The sequence below is a fragment of the Sciurus carolinensis genome, chromosome 1 (genome assembly GCF_902686445.1).
Source record: "Sciurus carolinensis chromosome 1, mSciCar1.2, whole genome shotgun sequence".
Classification (NCBI taxonomy): Eukaryota; Metazoa; Chordata; class Mammalia; order Rodentia; family Sciuridae; genus Sciurus; species Sciurus carolinensis.
This window is the reverse complement of record NC_062213.1, coordinates 161,135,268-161,157,122: the sequence shown is the minus strand read 5'-3', so window position 1 is coordinate 161,157,122 and position 21,855 is coordinate 161,135,268. Positions and strand designations below refer to the sequence as shown.

The window sequence follows — 21,855 nt, the reverse complement described above, 5'->3', positions numbered from 1 at the left end:
TTGCCTTGCTTGCATGAGGCCCTGGGTTTGGACCTTAGCATGGAAAAACAACAATGACAATAATAACAAACAAATAAAACAGTACCAAAAAAAGAGTCTGGGCATTATCAGGGGGAAACAGGAAGGTGTTGCTTTAAAGAACAGAAGGCCATGAGTGGATATTCATATGAGACAGTAATTCTTTGCTGGGCCCTATCATAATGTCAGTTGGGTTCCCTGTTTTCCCCTAGACTTGGAGCTTCATGGAGGCAGGGACTCTAACACTTATTCTACCAAGTCCCCTCAAATTCCTGGATGGAAATATGGTGAATGTGTGCACACTCAAGTGTGCACCGCCTCCTGACTCTCCTCTCTTTCCCTGCTAACCCAGGCAGCTTCTGCCCAACCCTGAGCCTGTGTTCAGGAGGCACCATGTGTCCTGGGCCAGGCACACGCACTGTCACTCTCACCTTGGACTTCTGGGTAGAGGGCCAAGTAAAGCAGACCCCAGCGCAGCGTTGTGGAAGTTGTCTCAGTTCCAGCAAAGAAGAGGTCCAGGGTGCTGCAGATGAGGTTCTCTTCATGGAAACTTGAAGCATTCTTGCCTGTGTACTAGAAAACAGTATTTGTTACTTAATTCAGAGGACTCGTGGTCACCAAAAACGACTGGGGCTTCATTCTAAGAAAATGGAAGGAAAAGTCCCCAGGAGAAATGACTTTCCCTTGGACCTCCTCAGGGGACAGCAATATCATTAACATTGTCTGCAGTGGGGCCTGAGAGGACGGGTAGGTAACTGGAAGTGCTGGAAACTTTTAAATAGTAGTGGATAAAAATCAAAACAGCCACTTTTTTTTTTTTTTTTTTTTTTTTTTATGCCTGTAACTCAGGGGAAGCTGTTAGTGTAGTGGAAAGAGAATGGGATGTGAATGAGACAGACTTGGCTTCCAATACTGACCACATAACTTACTAGATCACTTATTAGCTGTATGACCCAGGATAAGTCATTTAATGTCTCTATGCTTCCATTTCCTGCCTTATCGAATGGAAATAAGAAGCATCCCTTAAGATGGCATTATAATTTACTGAGATGCAAAAGGGATATAGCAAACACTCAACAAATGTTTGTGCTAATATTACAAAGTATAAACTGAATTTCTCTATGTACAATTTTCCTATCTCCCCCCACATCTTTTGTAGTTTTAACCTCTTTGATTCCATTAATTAATTCCTTATAACACTCCATCATCTTTTCTACCTTCCTCTTGAAGCTTCAGTTTTCAGCATTGCTCTTAATGTTAATGGTCCCACACCTCTAAGGAGACCTCCTCCTCTAAGGAGAAAATTAATATTAATTCTATTAATATTTTGCCAGTAAGGTGGACTAAGAGATAAGATGTGTCCTCCAGATACAGGAACACATAATCTGATGAGTCAAAGATTATGATGCTGATTCAGTGATGTACATTAGTCACAGAACCACTGTGTCCAAGGCCTCTACCCACTTGGGTTTATTTCCTGATTCTTGTCTGTAAGGTTGGAAAGTGGGTGAGGTGAGGAAGGGGTGGAGGCAGAAGCCTCACTCAGACTTTAAGGTTAAAATCTGGGATCCAATTCAGCTTTACATGTGTTCTGTGCAGTGAGAGCTGAGACAAGGTAACTGGCCTCAAGAGCAACTAAAATAGAGCTTTGAAGCTTAATTTCTCTTTTCCCCTTTGTATATAGCTCCTTCAGGTACAGGTAGGGGTAAGCAATGGGGGATAAAAAGGAAGTATTTGGGCATTCTCAGGGCCTCAAACCAAATGCCATTAAACCTTTGTCTTTATTTCAAAGCACCTCAGCCTCCTGAGTTGTTTTTACTTGCCTATGGTGATTGAACCATGATCCAAAAAGATGTCCACGTTCAAAACCCTGAAACCCGTGCATGTTGTTATATAGCAAAAGGGATTTCACAGATGTGATTAATCTAAGGGTTTTGAATTGAGAATATTATCCTGAATTATCCTTATAAAATGGAGGGAAGAAGGTCAAAGTCAGAGAGTCAGAGAGAGAAGGTGTAAAGATGGAAGCAGGGAGATCAGACAAGGGAGGTGATGCTATCCTGGTGCTGAAGATGGAGGAAGGAACCACAAGTCAAAGCCTCCAGAAGCTGGGAAAGTCATGGAAACCAATCCTTAGACACTTCACAGGAGCTAGCCAGACCAACACCTGGACTTCTAGCCCAGTGAAACTGAGTTTGACTTCTATCATCAGAACTGGACTTCTGTCATTCAGAAAGGTAAGAGAATAACACATCTGTACCATAGTAAGCCATTAAATTTGTGATAACCTTTAACAGCTACTATTGAAAACTAATAGACAGTTATTTGTTCCTTAAGAAAAAAACAAAGGATACAAATTTGTTTTCCTTACCTTCTCAATTTCCTTGAGATAAGCATCAATAAAGTCTCTTGACTCGTCAGGATTCCAATCTTTCTTGTGCTTTTCAACTTCACGAGAAACAAACAGTTTCAGCTTATCCCAGTTGCTGAAGACAGTTTGATGAGGGCCAGGAAGGAATTTCATTATCCATGGAAAGATACCGTAGAGCTAATGGCAAAAACCAAAATGATCATGGAGACAACATGGGGCCACTTTTGCACTTTATAAGAAGTTTTCTCTTTCCATCTCTTTTATTTGCTTCAGCTGGGGACTTCTCCTCTCTCTCTAGTCCCTCTGGCAGGCATTTCAACGCTCTACGCACTTCTCATCAGCCCAAGAGCTTACCACCCCAGTACAAACCCGAATGCTACCTCCTACCCAAAGGCTGCCATAACTTTTAGCAGTTTCCTTGTTCCACTCTTAACCCCGTTCCAAGCCTATTTTCCACAGAGCTGCCAGAGTATCATATAACAGTTTGACTCTTTGGCTTTCGTTCCTCCAATGGCTTTCCGCTACACTCAGATAAAGTCTGGCATCATTTCTCGGGCCTATAAGCCCTACAGAGTTGGCCCCTGCAGCCCCACTGCCTCCTTTTTATCCCTCCCTGCCACCTTCCACTGGACAGTTCATGTGTCCAGAGAAAATGCTTCCAGAGAAAAGGAAAAAGTAGTTTTGAAGGAATAGCAATACATGTCTAGCTGACTTTGCTGGCACCAGCCTAGAGGATGGTGAAGGAATAGTTTCAGTGTGCAAAGAGAAAAAAGGTCGAATTCTTTTTAATATGTTTTAAGCAAAATGAAATATCATAAGTTTGTTTAATACAGTTGCTGCCTCGGTATCCATTGAATTTGACATGAGTCACTTGAAACCCCACTGTATCCATCACCTTTGACCTAGTTAAACTTCTCCTTCCTTTGTGATTAGAATATAGCTTGCTTATTCTCCATCTCACTGGCCCTATCCCAACCCATCCCACAGCTGGTAACTATGAAAATAATAATGGCTAATACTGGAGTCATTTAAATATGTTTCCCTTTCAAGCCCAGAGAGTGTTTTCTTAAAGCTAGCAATTCACCACCCCCAGGGAAAGCGTGAGAGACCACCATGGCCCTTGAAGACTTGGTCTCATAAGCTCTGTCTTTCTGCCTCTCTCTCTCTCTCTCCACCCACTGGCTGAGATCCTGCCATTCCGAGACCTCCCACCAGTCCTCGGGGGAGCCCCCTCACTCTCAGGATCTGTGAGTAGTATCATGCTTCTGTTACTTCACGACCTTGTTATATTGTGTCTCACCTGGTCAGCCCGAAACCTAACCCTCCTGCTTGTCAGGGCTCTCCTAGGAAGGGGCTATCTTGGCTTATAGTCATTTTCCTTGCAGAAATCTCAAGACTAAATTAGAGGAAATCACAGTGTAAAGATATTTTTGAATCCAAAATATCTCCACTAAATGAAATTCATGAGGGGGCTTTAACATTGAAGATAGGATGATAAAAACAGAAACTGATATTAAGCAGACAAACAGACATTGCATAAAACAATAACAATTATTTGTTTTCTAGTTAAACAAACAAACAAACTGAAATACATGATGACAGTGACCTAAAGGAGTGACAAGAGGTATGTTCTGAAGATCATGCATTATTTTGGCAGAGCACAAAGGCATTAAGCTCAGATGCTGGCAGTTAATTGTGCACATCAAAAATTTTAGGGTAAAGACTAATATAATAATAATAAAAATTCTAAGGCACATACTAAAGAAATAGAAAAAATGCTAATCTTCTAAATGAATATAAGGAAAAATAGGATATAAAGAAAACTTAATAATAATAATGAGTCAAAACAGGAGAAAAATAGAAGCCACAAAGTGATCATAAGGTAGTTTTCATTTGTCAATAAATTTGATAAAAGGAAGGAACTAAGTGCTCCAATAAAAAGAAAAATATTGTCAAATTGGGTACAAAATTTACTTTTATACTATTTAAAAAGAAAATATCGAAAATATAAGGACTTAGAAAAGTAGAAAGTATAGAAAAAAAATGAACCAGATGAAAAACAAAAGAAAATTATAAACTATTGTCATCTCAGTCAAAATCAATTTTAGGGAAGAAATATTAATAAACATAAAGAAAACTCATAAATAATTATAATGTTTCAATTTACTATAAAAAATTAATTTAAATTCATTTGCATCTAACAACATAGCTATAAAACATATAAGTAAAAACTGACAGAAATGGAGCAATAAAGAAATTCACCATCTTAGTAGAAAATTTTAGCACACTGGATACTGTTCCCAGCACAATGAAACAAGAAGATATAAAAGTTATAAGAATCAGAAATGGCCAGTTGTGGTGGCATACACCTGTAATCCCAGAGTCTCGGGAGGCAGAGGCAGGAGGATTGTGAGTTCTAAGCCAGCCTCAGCAAAAGTGAGGCACTAATCACCTCAGTGAGATCCTGTCTCTAAATAAAATACAAAATAGGGCTGGGAATGTGGCTCAGTGGTCAAGTGCCCCTGAATTCATTCCCTGGTACCCTCCCCCAAAAGAAGAATCAGAAATGAAGACACAATGCTATTATTACTTGCATACAATGACTGTCTATAAAGACATTCAGATATTATAATTTAATATGTATAAGAGTTTACCAAAGTTGATCAGTACAAAATAAATAGCAATAAAGCAATAAAGAATTAGAATATTACCAATCATGAATCTTTCAGAGAAAGATGGGTATAGGCAATGATCATCAATCATTTTTTTATTATGTAAAAAAGTGGATAAGGCATAATAGATAGAATAGATGGATCAGGCTAATAACACATGAAACCACCAATCAATCTTAACATATGAGACAACCAGACATTAAGTAGCACCTAAAAAGTAGATAATTTCAAAAAGTAAATCCAATTCTGTTCAACTCTCTAGATATAATTACTAATGTATATAAAATACAGGAATAGAAGAACATATTCAATTCCAAAAGAATGCAATTTACAAAATCCAAAATGTGGAATTCTCTATGGACAAACAACTCAATTTTATCAAGAATTAAATTGTAAGGGGAAAAAAAGCAAATGGACAGGAAGTCATAGATTAAATGATACTTCAGTGACACAGCATCCAAAGGCAATATATGGACCCCATTTAGACGCTGGTTCAAAGGAAACAATCAGAAAAGCAATTGTGAGGCATCTGGGAATATCCAAGCACTGACTAGGAATTTGAAGATAATAAGTATTCATTCATATTTTTCAGGTGCAATAGTGTATTTCTGTTAAAATGGTTCATTTTAGAAATATATACTGAAAAATTTATATTATATTTATAATAGTTATTTACTAAAATATACAATTGATGTCTATAATTTGATCCAAAATAATTCAAGGGCCAGAGGAGTAGGGGGACATGGATACAGATCAAGGAAGATCAGCCATGTGTTGAAAGTTATTAGAGTTGATTAGCAAGTACACAGGGAGCATGATTTCATTTTCTCTACTTTTATACATGTCTAATTTTCAAAACTAAAGTTCTTTTTTTTCTAAACTCAAATACTTTTTTAAAATTTAGGAATGGCAGACTGAGAGATTTGAGGGCAACTATTCTACTGAGAGAACACCAAGATTAAAACAATAACACACATGTGCACACACAAAAATTCACACATATACACCATAGTCAGGTAACCTCAGGGACAAGGCTTAGGGGAATAGGGAAGCCGGAGCAGTGACTTCAACACAGTGTTGATTTTCCTCTAGAAGTATTTTCCAAATTCAGAAAAGTTGCTGAAAGACCAAGAAGCTGAAGAGAGTTTTTTGACAGATTCAAAGGCCTTGAGGGACAAAAGTTGTGGTATAGGGTCCACCAAGAAAGGGGTAAAGTTTGAAACCCACAGGACTATAACTTATGAAGTGAGAAGATTGATAGTATCAAGTGCTGATGGTCATGTAAATAGTGCAAGTATTTCTGAAATCTTTATTTATCTTTTATGTCCAGATACATATGCAAGACAAATGAGTGGGTGCGTCCCCATGAACACAAGTAAAAGAATCTTGGTGGCAACTCTATTCTTAACATCCCTAAGCTGGGAAAGGCTCACATTTGTCCAAACAATAGAGAACAGATGAACAAACAGGGGCACATTCATACAAGGCAAAGCTAGTCTGCATTAAAAAAAAAAAAAAATAAGACCAACCAAAACAGATGAATCTCAAAACAACCCACCAAGAGAGAAACCACACTCAGAAGGGTGCTTGAGGCAGGAAGGAAATGGATATGTTTGGAGGCACATGGAGAGGAGAGATTCAAAGGCAATGGCAGTAGGGTTGTTCTTTATAAAAGACGAACACAAATGTATGTCTTATATAACTTTGTACTCTACAGGAATCTTAGAAATGTTTCCTGCATTTAGTAAATATTCAACATTATGAAGAACACTAAAATCAAAAGTTTGATTTCAAATAAGTTTTTGTTAAATTAATTTTAAAACATTACATTTCAACTTAAAAAAACAAAAAAGGAAGAACCCAGGTGTGTATGCGATCAGCCCTAATGGCCTTAACCAACATACGGAAGATGACTGCTTACTTGGCAGCATTTTGAAGCCTCCAGACATGTGACCTCATCCAGTAACTTCAGCAGCTCCTGGAACTGGGCATTATGGTACTCAAAGCGCTCCCCAAAGGTGATGGAACAAATGATGTTTGAAACTGCGTTGTTGATCTTGAAGTGAGGGTTGAAAGGCTGTCCTGGAGGTAAAGAAAGGAAGAGATGAGTTCTTCAAAATCATTGGATTCTTTCTATTTTCTACAGGAATCTGTTCTAGCTGACATAGATATGCCTACTAGAGAATCATAGAGGAGGTGCTGGCCATAACACTCTACACAGGATCTGTGATACAGCAAGGATGCAATCAGTGCCAGGGAGCTCAGATTGATAATCAGGGCTTAAATTCCATAATATGCTTAATGCTTGTCTTTGTGCACTTAATGCTAGCACTCCTTGGGGGAGGCATATTGGTACTTGTTCACTGTTCTATCCTCAGTGCCTAACACAGTGCTGATCACAGGGCATGCACTTAGGCATTTAAAAAGCATCTATTCAATGAATGAATGGGCCCCAGTCTCCTGTAAATGCTCTTGTGAAATGCTCACCATTCTCCTCTTTGATTGCCTCTATAAGGTGGTAGGCCTCCTCCTGGATGCGTTCCTCTAGGCTCTTCCGTCCTAAACCAAAATTCCTTAATGTTGTCAGGGTAAATCTTCTTTGTTCCTTCCATATTTGGCCATTGGACATGATCAATCCTTGGGAAAAGAAAGCCAATATTATGGTATTCTGATTCTAATTGGATTCATATCCAGTTTTATGGATATGTGTATCAGACGGAGAAAAGGAAGGACATTAAGGCACTTGACTATTATTCAGAGAAATAAGACCTAAAGCAATGAACACAAGGGCTAACATTTATTGATTACTTACAACATCAGGTACTTTAGTGTTTTTTATGTATTATGCAATTTAACACTCTTAGAAGCTCTATGGGGTATATACAATTATTGCCCTCCCCTCCCCTGCATTTTACTGACTGGGAATAAAGGATAAAGTAAACTTTAAAAGGTCACATGGTAATCACTTAATCAGGTATTCAAATTCAAGTCTCCCTGATTCTAAAACTCATGCTTTGAACAGTAGTCACATAAATATAGTTGAGTAGTTATGCTAAGCTAAGTGCCAAGAATGCACTCATGGATAAGTCAAAGTCTATAATTTTTAGGAGGCAAAAAAAGGCTTTATAGGAGAGGTCCTAAGTGGGACCTTTAAAAAATGAAGGAATGATTCAACAAAGCAAGAGCAGTGAGTATTTCACACAGAAAGAATAGCAGAGGTGAAAGGGAAGAGTATTCTGGTGTGTTCAATAGACCACCATCTATTTCATTATACAGGCAATGCCCTGAGCCCTTCTGTTTCTCCATGACTACTCCTCAACTCCTTGTGATACCTGGCTTTGGCTCTATTACAGGAAACAGACTGGTCGAGAAGCAGCAAGCAGTGCTCAGAGAGGATGAGAACTCCAAGCTTCATTGCATGCTGGCGGGACCAGAGGAAAACAAAACTCCAAATTCTGAACCCTGGTCCACAGTTCCTCACAACATTTATAAGTTATTTGGTGTCATCTTATACCCATCCTATCATTGGGACTTTTTTCCTCTTTTAAAAGAATTCCTAATCTACTGGGCTGAAGGCCTTGTGCAGGGTCTCGAACATAAAGCATGCTCATAGAAACAGATAAGAAGAAAGGGCTCTTTCCACAGGCATCTGTCACATTTCAGGAGGGAGTAGTCAGACTCCTAGGGCATTTATTTACAATCTAAAAGATAGGGACCCAGGGGTAATTAGGTTCCTGGGGAAAAGTTGAGAGGGGAGGGGAACAGATCCTTCCACAGGCTTTGGTTTCTTATCATAACGTTTTTATCACTCATTTCACAACCAGGTCTGGTTTTGCCATCACAGCTCCACTGACCCAATGAAACGTCCCTCCTTGTTGTCAGTCCAGGGCTAACTTTCAACCTCATCTCACTTGGTCTTTAAGCAGCACGAGATGATTTTTCTTGCACATCGAAGTTCAGGATATACCCTTCCATATTTTCTTCTTAATACCCTTCCAGCAACTTCCTGTATTCTTTTCTGGTTCATCTTCTATCAACTCTTGAAATGGCAGAGTCCTTCAAGATTAAGTCTGAAGCTTCTTCTCTTCTTACCCCGTTATTGGGACATCTCAACTCATGCTGGGAAATCTCAAGGACTCCTAAGATATTAAATAACATCTACTGATAGTTATCATTTATTTCAGTCCCTGAACTCCAGAGCCATATAGACAACTGCTTAACTTTGCCAATTAAAGGCTTATCAGACTTAGAATATCCATGGTTGAAGTCATGGCTTTATCTATACAACTTCCCACCCATGCCATACTCAGCCAAATACCTCATCCTACCGTTCATCATCTACCTGTGTGGGCGTCACCTCAATATCTCATTCTCCCTACATCTGGGCCACTATGTCTTATTAGGCTTGCCTCCTGAATAACTGGATGTAGCCTCACTGTCCCTACCCTGGTCTAACCTACTGTCATTTTCTTGTTACTTCTCTGATCTAAGGTTCTATCTACTCTAACCTAAAATGCTACAAAAGTTTATTTTCTTCATTCATGACTAGGCAGCATCCTAAATAAGTCTTAAGTGTATACAATATCCTTTTCTATTTAAAACCATTCAATAATTTCCATTGTTAGGATAAAAACCAACATTCTCAACAAGAACTTGCATGATAAAAACCAACATTCTCAACAAGAATTCCTGGTCAAGGTCAGCAGCTTCATTTCCATTTAATTATCTCCCTTAAATCCCTCTGCTGGCCACATTAGACACCTTTAAATTCCTCATGTTCCCTGTCCTTCTCACTTTGGGGGACCCTTCACATTCTATTCCCTTTGACTGATTGTTTCTTTATGTTACTAAATGAATTGTCATTTATTTACAGCAGCTTTTCCTGATTCCCAGGACTACACTTCAAATAAGTGCTTTCTGCACTTATCATCATAACACAAAAGGCTTTTAATCATTATGGGTAAACGATACTGTTTTTCTGAACAGAATGAATCACATAAGGATAGGGATTTTATCTGCTCTCCTCACTGTTATACCACTTATGCCTAACACTGTTCCTCAGGTGGCGAGTAATACAGTGGATGGATGTAGAATTAATTGATAGAATATTTCAAAGAGGAATTTGGAAGCATCTGAAAACTGGTAAGGTCATTAACAGATCTGAGGTTTTGGTTTCAACTTTTAAATGTTTGTGTTTATTTAATGACAATTTTAAGTATTTATGCCAACCTGTTTGACCAGGAAGTGGAAGGCTCAAGATATCCTCAAGATAGGGCATAAGAAATGAGAGGAAAAAAGAGGCAGCAGCAGAAAGAAGCAGATCCACATCCATATTCCTACGGGGAGGGGTTTGGCATGGGAAAACAGAAAGGGCACCCTGCCTCTTCCTCTGCTATAATTGGGTGATGGGGTTACTTCATTATCAAAGCATCCAGTTTGTGCAGGACATGTGGTTTATCCCAAATCTGTATCAGGACCCATCCAGATAAATCTTTGGAGAGGGTGTTTACAAGCAGGAAATGTGGGCATCCAGTTTCCTTTAATAGCAAGCATTTCGTAATGAGGGAATGTTGGAAAATTACATGCACAGAGACACTGTGAAAAGACCATAGTATTTCAAATGCACACCTTACAGGAGTTGATAAACTTACCATTTTTCCCAAAGATACGTGCTCGGAGAGGGGTTAGAGGGCGGTTCACAAAGTATTGGTCTGTGTTAGAAAGGACTTCTTTGATTAAGGGCAGTCCAGTTATGAGCACTGAAGACAGGTTGCCAAAATCCAGGCTAAGAATATTCCCATATTTTTTCACCAACTGAAAAACAGTTATAGTCATAGTTGAATATGTACTTGTCTATGTGTCCAGGGACAGAGGGCATGTGTGAAGCTAAAGGGGCTCATATGGAGGGGAGTGTGTGTGTGCACACACATCATAGTCTGCTGGGAATGGTTCTGAATTTTTTTCCCCTCTTCTCAGCTAAACTTAAATTTAGTTCACTGTAGGATTAGAAGTTTCCTTATGAACACAGATTCATATATTCAACCAACATGAATACAGTGAGCATCTATCATGTGTCACTAAAAGAAGGCATAAGGATACGGCTAACTAAAATAAACAAGATCTCTAACCTGAAGCATCCTAGAATCTAGTGAAGGTAGAAAATACAACATATCTGACCTGCCAAAAGTGACTGGGTATATTTAGTGTAAGGCTGGTGTTGCAAATATGGAATTTAGGAAGGTAAATCTTCCTCACTTTTACTAAGATAAATCAAAACATCAGTAACCAGGGGAGAAATCCTCTTCCTCAACATGTGCTTGGTAACAGAAAGTGCATTAAAGGGGGCAGGCTGGGTATGGAGAAATGTTCTAGCTCTGGAGCTATGGGAGGATCTTGGCTCTATGGTTCACCAACAGTGGGCTCTTGGGAAATTTGCTTCACTTTTTGAGCCTCAGCATCCAAGCTATAAAAGAGAAAATTAACCTTCCCTCCCAAGGTTCTGTGAGGAAGAATGAGAGCAGCAATATGAAAGGCGCTTTGTTTCTCTGGTTCCAGGCACACAGCCACCCACACGTCTCCAAGGAATAAACAAGCTCTGTGTGTAGAGGAATGTGGATGCACCCTCAGGGTGATAGTGAGGACAGGAGCACACTGAGGTGCAGGAGGAAGGCGCTCAAGGTCAGAAACAGCTGTGTTCCCTGGGGGTGGCATCTCTCATGTTTTATTTCACTCATCTAATGGTCACTCTATGGTAGTAAGGACTTTCTTCATCTTTCAGCAGAGAAAAATGAGTTGTAGCCCAAGTGATGTAGCAAGGTAACAAAGCTATTTAGTGGTAGAGGGAACTTGCCAAACATTTTGTAAGATTTGAGGATAGAGATGTGAACTTGGGATGACTCTAGGAAAAGTTTGGAGGGAGTAAGAGAATGAAAGTGAGAAGGAAAGGGAGGATGAGAGATGTGGGGTAAGAGGTAAGAGGGAGAGAGAATATTTGATTGGAATGAATATGCACAAGTGTGCAAGTTTGTGCAAACATGGTTAGACAATAGAGTATGATGATTAATCAAAGTTCCTTTCAACCTGTCTATTCAAGAATGAATGCTAAGTAGACCCTCCCTCTGCCTTTTGTCTGCCTGGATCCTATCCAGCAGCAGCAGCAGTACCAGACAGAAAGGCTCAATTCCTGTAATTATCTGTGGCCTTCCTCCTCATCTCCACCCCCACACTTACATTCCACTATGATGCTCTTAAAGCCATGGATCTATATTGATTCTATCAGAGCAGACTCAATGGATTCAGTATCATTCCACTATCTTGTGTTCACCTTAGGGACAAACAGCCTGAACTTAGTCCTTCCATTTTTCTTTTGATCCAGAATCCTCTGTTAATCTCCATTCATTTCTAGCAGTCTATCCTGTCTTGCTAGTAAGGAAAAGTCAAGAATTTACAAATCATTTCTCCTAAGAAATGGTAATAATGGTCCACACAAGCGAACTTTTTATTTCATCTTGATGAAGTTTTGAAGCCTTACAAGGATTCCTTGACTAATTTAGAATTTAAATGAAGAGCTTTTTTTTTAAGGTTTAGCTGAAAATCTCAAGTTAAGTTAAAAGACTCCTAACTGGCAATGTATATAATCTAGAATCTAACTTGTATTGGGAGCAATTCAGCCCTCCAATAATACTATTTGAACTACAGCATTCCATCTTTACTAGTTCTCTGCCCATGTATATTTTTGTTCAACAGAGCTGGACCAAAAACTTTTATGGCATTATCGACAATTTAACAACATGGATAGGTCACATATCGACAATGTAAACATGGATAGGTCACATTTGACCTCCTAGAGCTCTAGTACTGATTTCAGCAATTCTTAAATGCACTCAGTCTCTCTGCCAATTCAATGCATGGATTGAATGATCCAGAGGGCATCTGAGATATTCATAGACAGAGCTAACTTTTCCATGGATAGCATCAAACAAGTCATTTGAGAAATTTTAAAAACAGAGAGTAAAGGAACAAAAGAGGTTAAAATTAATAAGATGATTAGGAAGGCAAAAATAGGCTTAAGATGAGAAATGAAAATGAAAAAAAAGAAAAAGTTTTGAAATGGAAACTATAAAAGACAAATAAAAGCAATGGGGACAGGAAATTCAATAGCAGGAATAAAAACTCCAAGTATAGAATCAGGCATTTAAAAAATACGGTGTAGCAAAATGAATGTTTCAAATAAAGAAAATTAAAGTGAAGGGTTAGTGAGACAAGAGATTGAACTACTATGACCAAAGTAGTACTACTATGAAGTAGAACTACTATGACCAAAGTTCTACTTCATCTAAGTCCTTAAACTTAAGAAACAGAAGAACAAAGTCACAAAAAGAGGAAAAGTAAAAGGACCTGTGTGTCAGTTCACACTTCCAACAGCAGGTGAGAGAGTGTCTTTCTGAGTTCTCACTTGCACCAAACCACACATGTGTGCATGTGTGTGTGTATTTGTGTGTATCATTCCAATGAGAACAAAAGTGCATGCAGCTTTTTTATTTCTCTCAGGCTTAACATTTAAACTTCTGTCTACATGTTGTATTTTTTAATCACCTGTCTTTCAAACATCTTTGTATGGGATATTCAACATTTTTCCTATTGATACACAGAAACTCTAGTAAAAAGTTACGTATATAATTTTATTTTTATTATGTGCAAATATGGAAATATATATACCAAAGTCCTATAGAAGTATTGCTGAGTGTATGAGTGTATGTATGTGAATGTGGTGTGTGTGAGTGTGTGTTGTGATGGGAGGGTGGGCACAGGAGGGGTAAAAGTCTCTCTCTTGCCAAATTGTGTTTTAAAAATGTTCCCTCAATGTTTATGTGTTGGTTTTATAGTTAAAAAACATTTTTATCCCATAAAGAAAAAAAAAGAGAAACCTAAAGAAATGAAGTTTTATAAAAGTGGTTTTTAACTTTTTGAGTGTAAAGTCTGGAAGTCTAGTGTATGTCATGAATCTGCTCTCTAGTAAAACACTGTACACATGAATATAGTTGTGCATGATTGTCTACTCTTGCTAAGCATAATGGTTTTTTGGGAAAGGGCGACTGTACAGAAAAATGTGTACTGCCTAGCAGGTGATATATGCTGTGATTCTGGCAGAGAAGTGTGAAGTATTGCAGGAAGAGATGAATTTCCACTTCAGATATGGAAGAATACCTGAGCCAGATATTGAAAATGGTATTTGAGTCAGATCTTAAGTGAAGGTAAGGATACCAGCAAAAGGGCATGCAGTATGAAGGAAGAGACACTGTGTTATGGGAACTGCACATACAAATGCAAAGGCAGAAAATGTGGGTGTTTGGAGAAAAAGGAGTCACCCTGTCTGACTGGACTAAGAGGTTCCTTTAAGACCATGACCTCTATTGGAGGTCTAGGCCCTGTGCTGGGGGGTTCAATAAGTCCTGAACTTCAAGAAGTTCACAATCCTATGGAGCATTCAGATAAAAAATAAGTTCTTATTGTTACCATTCTGTCCATAAGTTATTTGATGGGGAAAAGTTCAGAAGCACACAGAGAAAAGAGTTTTTTCCCAGTTGCCAAGGAAGATGGTTGCCATGGTAGTCTCTAGACACAGGAGTGAACTATTGGGATCTTGTTTGGTAATAGGAGCCTGGAGATATCTTAATAGGAGAGGTGAAGTGTGCTAATAGTCTGAATTTCGGAATCACACAACCTGTTTGCATCCATGTCTGCTTCTTACTTCCTGTGAATTTAGAGATAAATTATTTAACTTTTATGTATCTTGGTTTCTACTTCTATAAAACAGGGAATATTACTAGTTCCCTTTTTATTGTAATAAGTACCCATAATAATGAAATTAATAATGAAACTATTATTAATAATATTTCATGGAGTATATTTTAGGAAGAGGGCTCTGGTAATAGCAACTAAGGAATGGAGGGACAGAGACCAGAGAAGGGGCTGATGGGGTTCATCCAACAATCAAGACAAATAAATGATGCCCTGCCTGCAACCAACAACTGGCTTTTCTATAAGCTTTGAAAGAAGAGGGAAAAAGAAAAAATATAGAAATACAGAAATAAGCCCATCTACAAGCTAGGCATCCTGGCAATAACATGATATTCATAAACTTATAATAACCCATAAAGTATCCCTAGTTTTCAGAAAAAGAGGCAGAGAGATTTAGCACATAGCCAGCAGGCATAAAGTTTGGGCTCTTTAGAGTACCCTCTGGAGGTCTCATCCTTCAGTGAAGGGAAGAAGATATTTTCTTTCTGTTTTTCTGAGTGATAGAGCTGCCTAGGTTTTAGCTGGCATCAAAATTTTACATAATCAGAAAAATGAGAGATTATACTTTATTTATGTATGATCTATCAAAATGTATAAATGCATTCTGTTGTCATGTACAACTAATTAGAATAAAAAAATTTAAAAAATATATCTCCCAGCCTCTCTAGGTGTGACCAGTGGGATGTGAGTAGTGGTTATGAGTGCATCTTCTGGGTCAAAGCCTTAAATGAAAGCTGCTTGCTCACCACCTTCATTTCCTGCTTCTCATGGGCCGGAACTCATACATGATGGTGTTGGTGAAGGACCAGAGCAACAGCATAGAAGGAATTGGAGATTTTGGATGACATTGTGGTACAAAGCAACCTCTCTATCCTGGACTTCCTGCCTACATCTGAACTCTTTTGTAGGAAAGAAAGAAATTTCAGTCCTGTTTACACCATTGTATTTTGGATCTCTTTGTTATAAGCAGCTTGCTATGCATGCTAACTAATAAATTTACCCATCTTATGTACAGTTCTTCCACTTTAGCCCAATGAGATTTTCTTTCATTTACATATAGGTTCCTATAATAAGCCATCTAGCAATGGTGGAGAGTTTTCAAAGTATAAGGGGGAGGGAAAGCAAAGGTCCCCCACATGCCACACAAACAGGCCAATTTCTTCACAGGCCCCCACTGTGTTTTGGTTCATGCCACTTCCCCATTTAAAATATCCTATCATTTTAATCCACTCAGTCACTTGCCAAAAATTCCTTTAAAATTCAGTCCAATTTATCCAAAATTCTACAAAAATTATCTCCAGGATTTCCGATCCACAGTGATACCATTTTCTAGTATCCATTTGGGTTACCAGAATTCATACAACTCTCTTCATCAGACACTGTCTTGGGCTGTGCCTGGCATGGTAAGTAGCATAGGAGAGAATAAGTTTTTTTTTTTTTTTGGTACTGGGTATTGAACTCAGGGGCACACAACCACTAAGCCACACCCCCCAGCCCTATTCTGTATTTTATTTAGAGACTTGGTCTCACTGAGTTGCTTAGCACCTCGTTTTTTTCTGAGGCTAGCTTTGAACTTGCAATCCTCCTGTCTCAACTTCCCAAGCCACTGGGATTACAGGCAGGAGCCACTGTGCCCAGTGAGAATAAGTTTTAAGTCAAGTGAAATACTCTTGGGTTCAAGCCTTTGTTTTGCCATTATCCCCTAAATAACCTGGGAAAATCACAATACTGTTTGTTCTCAGTTGACTCAGTGGTAAAATGGAAAAGCCACCAGATGAGACCTAACATTTATACTATCATGAAGGTTAAGTGAAAAGGAACAAAAATATTCTGATCCAAGACCTATCAGGTTCTATTATATACAACTATATAATGCACAATAAAAAAATGTGAAAAAAGACTTATCAGGTTGTTAATACTTAATGTTCCCCAATTGCATGAAGATAAATTTAATAATATTATTACTAAATTATGCCATTTAATTTCATGTGCTTTACATCAGAAATATAAGAATGCAAACCTAAATAAAATAAAACCTAAATTGTGACAAAAACAATCATTGGGTTGGAATTAAGATCCTAGTCTCAGTTTCATCATTAGCCAGGCTTGGTTTTGTTTTGTGGTACTGGGAATTAAAGCCAGGGGTGCTCTACCACTGTGTCATATCTCCATCCATTTTTCATTTTTAATTTTGAGACAGAGTTTCACTAAATTGCCCAGGTTGGCCTCAAACTTTCAGTCCTCCTGCCTCAGACTCCTGAGTAGACGGAATTGCAACTCATAACTAGGCCAGTTTTGTGACATTAGCATAAGCACTTAACCTCTCTAGTCACATCTATCTTAATAGCAGAAGAAGGACAGATCAAACTTCTTAATTTATACCAATTAACAGAGACAAAACTCCAAGAAAATCCTACTGTTTTTAGCCAAAACACCAGGAAAAGAGGCGCATAACAGGACAGAAACATTGGAGTCTTTCTAATTCTGTGTCCCGGAAGCAAATACCATGATGATGTGGCTTTCCTCACATCTAAAGGGTGTAGCTGCAGTGGAGGACATAGTGTAACTTCATCTTTCACCCTCTCCTTGTACCCTTTCTCTGCAGAATTGTGACTTTCACCCCTGAACTGCAGTAGAGACTCCCTAAAGGACATAATTGTAATCTCCACCTTCTCCTACAATAAGGAGCTGTTCTTTCCTGTGGTACAGATGTGTTCAGATCCCTGACTTCTACTTCTGAAGAAAGGGAGAGGTTACCTTACTCTGAGGGGTACCTCCCTTCTGTCTCCATTTTCCAAGAAAACTCTTCCTCCAAGAAACTGTTGACTTAGAACTCTATGTCCAGTGAAAACAGACTTCAGAAATTAAGGTGAAATAAACACATTTTGAGATGAAGGAAAGTTAAGAGAATTATCTGCTAGCAAACCAGCTCTAAAAGAATAGCTAAGGAAAGTTATTCACATCATAAAGGAAATTATAAACTTGGAACAAGAGAAATGAAGAAAAAGATACAAATTGTGTAAATAAATGGATAAATACAGTACACTATTCTTGCTTTTTCAAAATTTCTTCTGACACTGAAAAGCAAAAGTGTAATATTGTCTGATGTGGTTTTTAGTGCATATAAATATAATATTGAACACAATTAGAAAGTGTGAAGGTAAAGGGTCCTAAATTGTTATACTATGTCTATCTTTCACTTGAAGTGGAAAATTTTGGCACTGGTAAAGTCTGATAAACTACTTATGCAGCTCATAATATTTAGAGCAATCACATAAGAAACAAAGAGATATGCTCCAAAACTCTACAGATGAATAAAAATTGAATTATAAGAGAAGTGTCCAAGTAGCCCACAGAAAGACAGGAAAGGGGAAATGAGAATGAAAAACAGCAAGGAACAACCCAGAAAAAAAATAATAAAACGGTAGACTTAAATCCTAATATATCAATATATACATTAAAAGAAATGTCCTACCTTCACCTATTTAAGGACAGAGATAGGCATAATAATAAAAAAAAAAAAGAACCAAGTACATGATGTCTAAAAGAATTCATTTCAAATACGATGATATAAGTTGGCTAAAGACAATAGAGAAGCATACATCACTCATGCACTAATCAAAAAACAGCTGACATGACTGTATTATATCAAATAAAGTTAGGGCAAAGAAAATTACCAGGGATTAAGAATGACATTACATGAAAAAAAGGATTTCAATAATGTTTAAGAAGAAAACAACTAAGCATGTTAAGAAAGGTAACAGGTAGCACACTTAAATAGCAAATATTTAAATCTCCTCCACCACTATAAAGGGCAGGTAGAAAGAATGATGCCAGTTGACTGGCAAGGTAAACGAAGCTCAAAGTGGGATTTAGCAGGTCAGCAGAATGAGCGGCCCAGTCACCCATCTCTCTCGCCCCGGGTCCCCAGAATGTCCCTTGTCCTGCATGTTAGGGTTAGCACTGAGCCATAGTCAGACACCTTTGCCCCTTCCTACCAGCTGAACTGCCACGTGCGAATTCTCAAAGTCCACATGAAAGAAGTTGCCAAACAAGGGCAGGGGCCAGGGTCCCGGCGGGTAGTTCTTTGGGCGCCGCCTTTTGAAGAAATCAGCAAAGAACAGAAAGGCGACAGCACCCAGCAGCAGAGTCCGGGCATGGAACGCAGCCCAGAAGGCGGTCGCCAGCGAGCCCACCGCTGCGAGCATGGCTCGGATCGCTGCCGGCTTTTCTGCGAACCAAAGAAACTATTTTGCTCCTGTAACCGCCGGATGCTGTCAGTGTAGCCCGCCCCGCCCCTGCCCTCTGCCCCGCCCCTGCCCTCAGCCCCGCCCCGCCCCGCCCCGCCCCTAACTCTCCCCGCCCCCGCTCCATCCAGGCCCTCCGCCACGCCACGCCCTTGCCCGGCCTCTGCCTCGCCCCTCCTTCCCTCGCCCGCTCCAGCCCGCTTCTCTCCAGACCGCTGCCACGCCAAGCCACGCCCCTCCCTACCCTTCGCCACACCCCTCCCCCGGCTCGCCCGCCCCCTCCCTGCCCAGTTCTCAGACGAGAAAATCCTGGGAGCTGAGGTTCTTGGGAGAACCCGCAACACACTCGGAAAACACGGCTAGGACCGATTTCTTTTCTATTTGGAAAGTCCTCCTTTCTGGGACACCTTTGAGGTTCTTGGGTTATGATTCTCTCGGGTTATGCATCTCAGCGCCACAAGCATTTGAGGTGTTTTTCAAACACCCTCTCACCTTGTGACTAGAACCACGTCTGGTAAACAGAAGTGACAGCAGCATCCAACATTTGTTGACTTCTTAATATATGTCAAAAAAAGCACATAAAGCACTCTTCACATAAATCACTTTGGACAGAATCATGCAGGAAATTATCTTGTTCTATCTTGCAGTTGAGGAAACGGAGTAAGTACTAAGGCTAAGTACTAAATACATGGTGAATAAAAGAATCTACAGGTCTGAAACACATCTAAGCAAGGTCCTGTATTTGAAAGTGTTTTGAAGATTAAAAAGCATTACATTAAAGCTCTTAGCACTGAGTATAGTACACAGTAGGAATTTAAATAACACTTGTTTAAGGAATGTCTTAGTCTTTTTTCTTTTTGGTCTGTCCTGTGAAGATCCCTCAGAGTGTTAGGATTCCAGGAGCCAACCTTACATGTCATCCAGTGGTGCCTACTTGTGTGTCTCACCATTTGTGAGATATTTAAAATCTGAAGCATAGTTCTGGAATACTATTCATGTACTAAATGTAAAAATACACACTCTGCCTTTTTTTTTTTTTCCTCAAAAAAAAAAAGGAGAATTTCCTAACTTTCCAAAGTGGAGAGGAAGGTGAGGTAGTAGTTAGAGCTTACTTTGTATCCTTCCAGTCCAAAATTTCCTATTTTAAATACAGTTGCTATGCATTCATAGGATGCTTCTAAAATTTACATATGTTAGAGGAAATTTTCTACAACTGTTTTAAAATGTTAAGCTCTGTATTATGTGTTATTATCCTGCATGCTACATATGAAATTAATTCATTCAATTTGACAGCTAGGCAATCATTGCTCATTTCCATATCAGTGGGCACTTGTTTGTTTTTCACGCCTTCCATTTTCATTTTTTTTTTTTTTTTTTTTTGCATTAAAAACAATGCTGCAAGGCAATGACTCCATAATGGCACCCTGAAGACTCTCCTGACCCTCTTCCTGTGGAAATAATCATGATAGGTAAAAATTACTTATAAAATCTCAACCACTTTGAGTCTTTGAACATTAATTTAAGGGCATAGAGCAAATGAAACTTACTTTTTAAAAATCTACTAAGCTTTTGTAAAAAGCAGCCAGAGTCTAAGCCATCACTCTTTTCTTTCCCAAGGCCCCATCTCAGTGTGCCGGAAGCTCTGTTCTAGGCATGTGTAGCCAAGAACACTTTCCCTAAATCCCAGTTAAAAGATGCAGTATCTCCCTGAAAGGGAAAGGCTGTCAGTTTTTCTCATACCCTTCCCCAAAACTCCATGCTACAAAAGCTCTAACGAGAGGTCTGGAAATATCCTCCTCCTTCTGGCCTCCACTTTTAGGGCAGGAATTTTATCTCAGAAGGATGAGAATACTGGGCCAGATTGGCTTCATCCCAGTGTGTCTATAGAACTTAGTTCTGACACTGGGAGAGGTTAGCCACAAAGATCAGACATGAATGCCCTACACAATAGAGATTGGAGTGGTAGGCAATTAAGAGGAGGCTGGTAGCTCCATGTAAACAACAGCTAAACCTCTGACTAGCTAGAAGTCTTCCAGGGTCAATCAGGGGAAAAGATAGCTAAGAAGAGCCTTCTTGAGGCCAGAACAAAGCTCAAAGACTGGCCTGAGAAGGACCCCAATCTTAACTGGGTCAGGCTGTAATACAATTTGTTCCCCAGGGCATTGTTGAAAATAATAGAGCAATTAATTGGAAGTCCATGAGACTAGCAACTGAGTGTAATGCACAGGCAGATGCTTAATAGAAAAAGAGAAAAATTCAAAGAGGGCTCTGCTAAAATCAATGCCATGTCTTTGTGACTGAGCACATCCAAGTCTGTACCCTAGAGGAGTGGCATCAGAGGCTTTACAACTGTAGGAGAAATAAGCTTCACTAAATTAGTTAGACCAACCAAGTTACTAAATAAATGGAAATGCAAACCACAACAGAAGCCTTGGAGGAAAACCTGTGACCATTATTGCTACTTTACTTAAAATATATAGTTTAATAAAAATCATGAGTCATATAAAGAAACCAGAGAATGTAACCCAAACAAAGGAAAGCAAGCAAGCACCTGAAACTGCCTGTGAGTGAGCCAGATATGACTGACAGATGCCAGATATGACTGACAAAGAAAATAAAGCAACTTACTTATGAATATGTCCAAATATTAAAGGAAATCATGGTTAATAAGTAAAGTATCAAATACAGAATATCAATAAGGAGCTAGAAATCATAAAAAAAAAATAACCAACTGGAATTCTGCAGT

At 39.0% G+C, this 21,855-nt stretch overlaps 1 protein-coding gene across 1 annotated transcript in view; it reads right to left on the bottom strand.

Annotated features, from left to right (window-relative positions):
* LOC124966849 (cytochrome P450 2J2) overlaps positions 1–19,146 on the bottom strand; it is a 42,998-nt gene extending 23,852 nt beyond the window's left edge. Inside the window, exons 1-6 of the mRNA XM_047528609.1 lie at positions 18,861–19,146; positions 10,713–10,875; positions 7,549–7,698; positions 6,983–7,143; positions 2,390–2,566; positions 450–591 (exon numbers count right to left, since the gene is read on the bottom strand). Of these exons, the coding sequence (XP_047384565.1) occupies positions 450–591; positions 2,390–2,566; positions 6,983–7,143; positions 7,549–7,698; positions 10,713–10,875; positions 18,861–19,070 (1,003 nt within the window). The 5' untranslated portion in view covers positions 19,071–19,146. The remainder of the gene's footprint in view (positions 1–449; positions 592–2,389; positions 2,567–6,982; positions 7,144–7,548; positions 7,699–10,712; positions 10,876–18,860) is intronic.
* Positions 19,147–21,855: the final 2,709 nt, after the last annotated feature.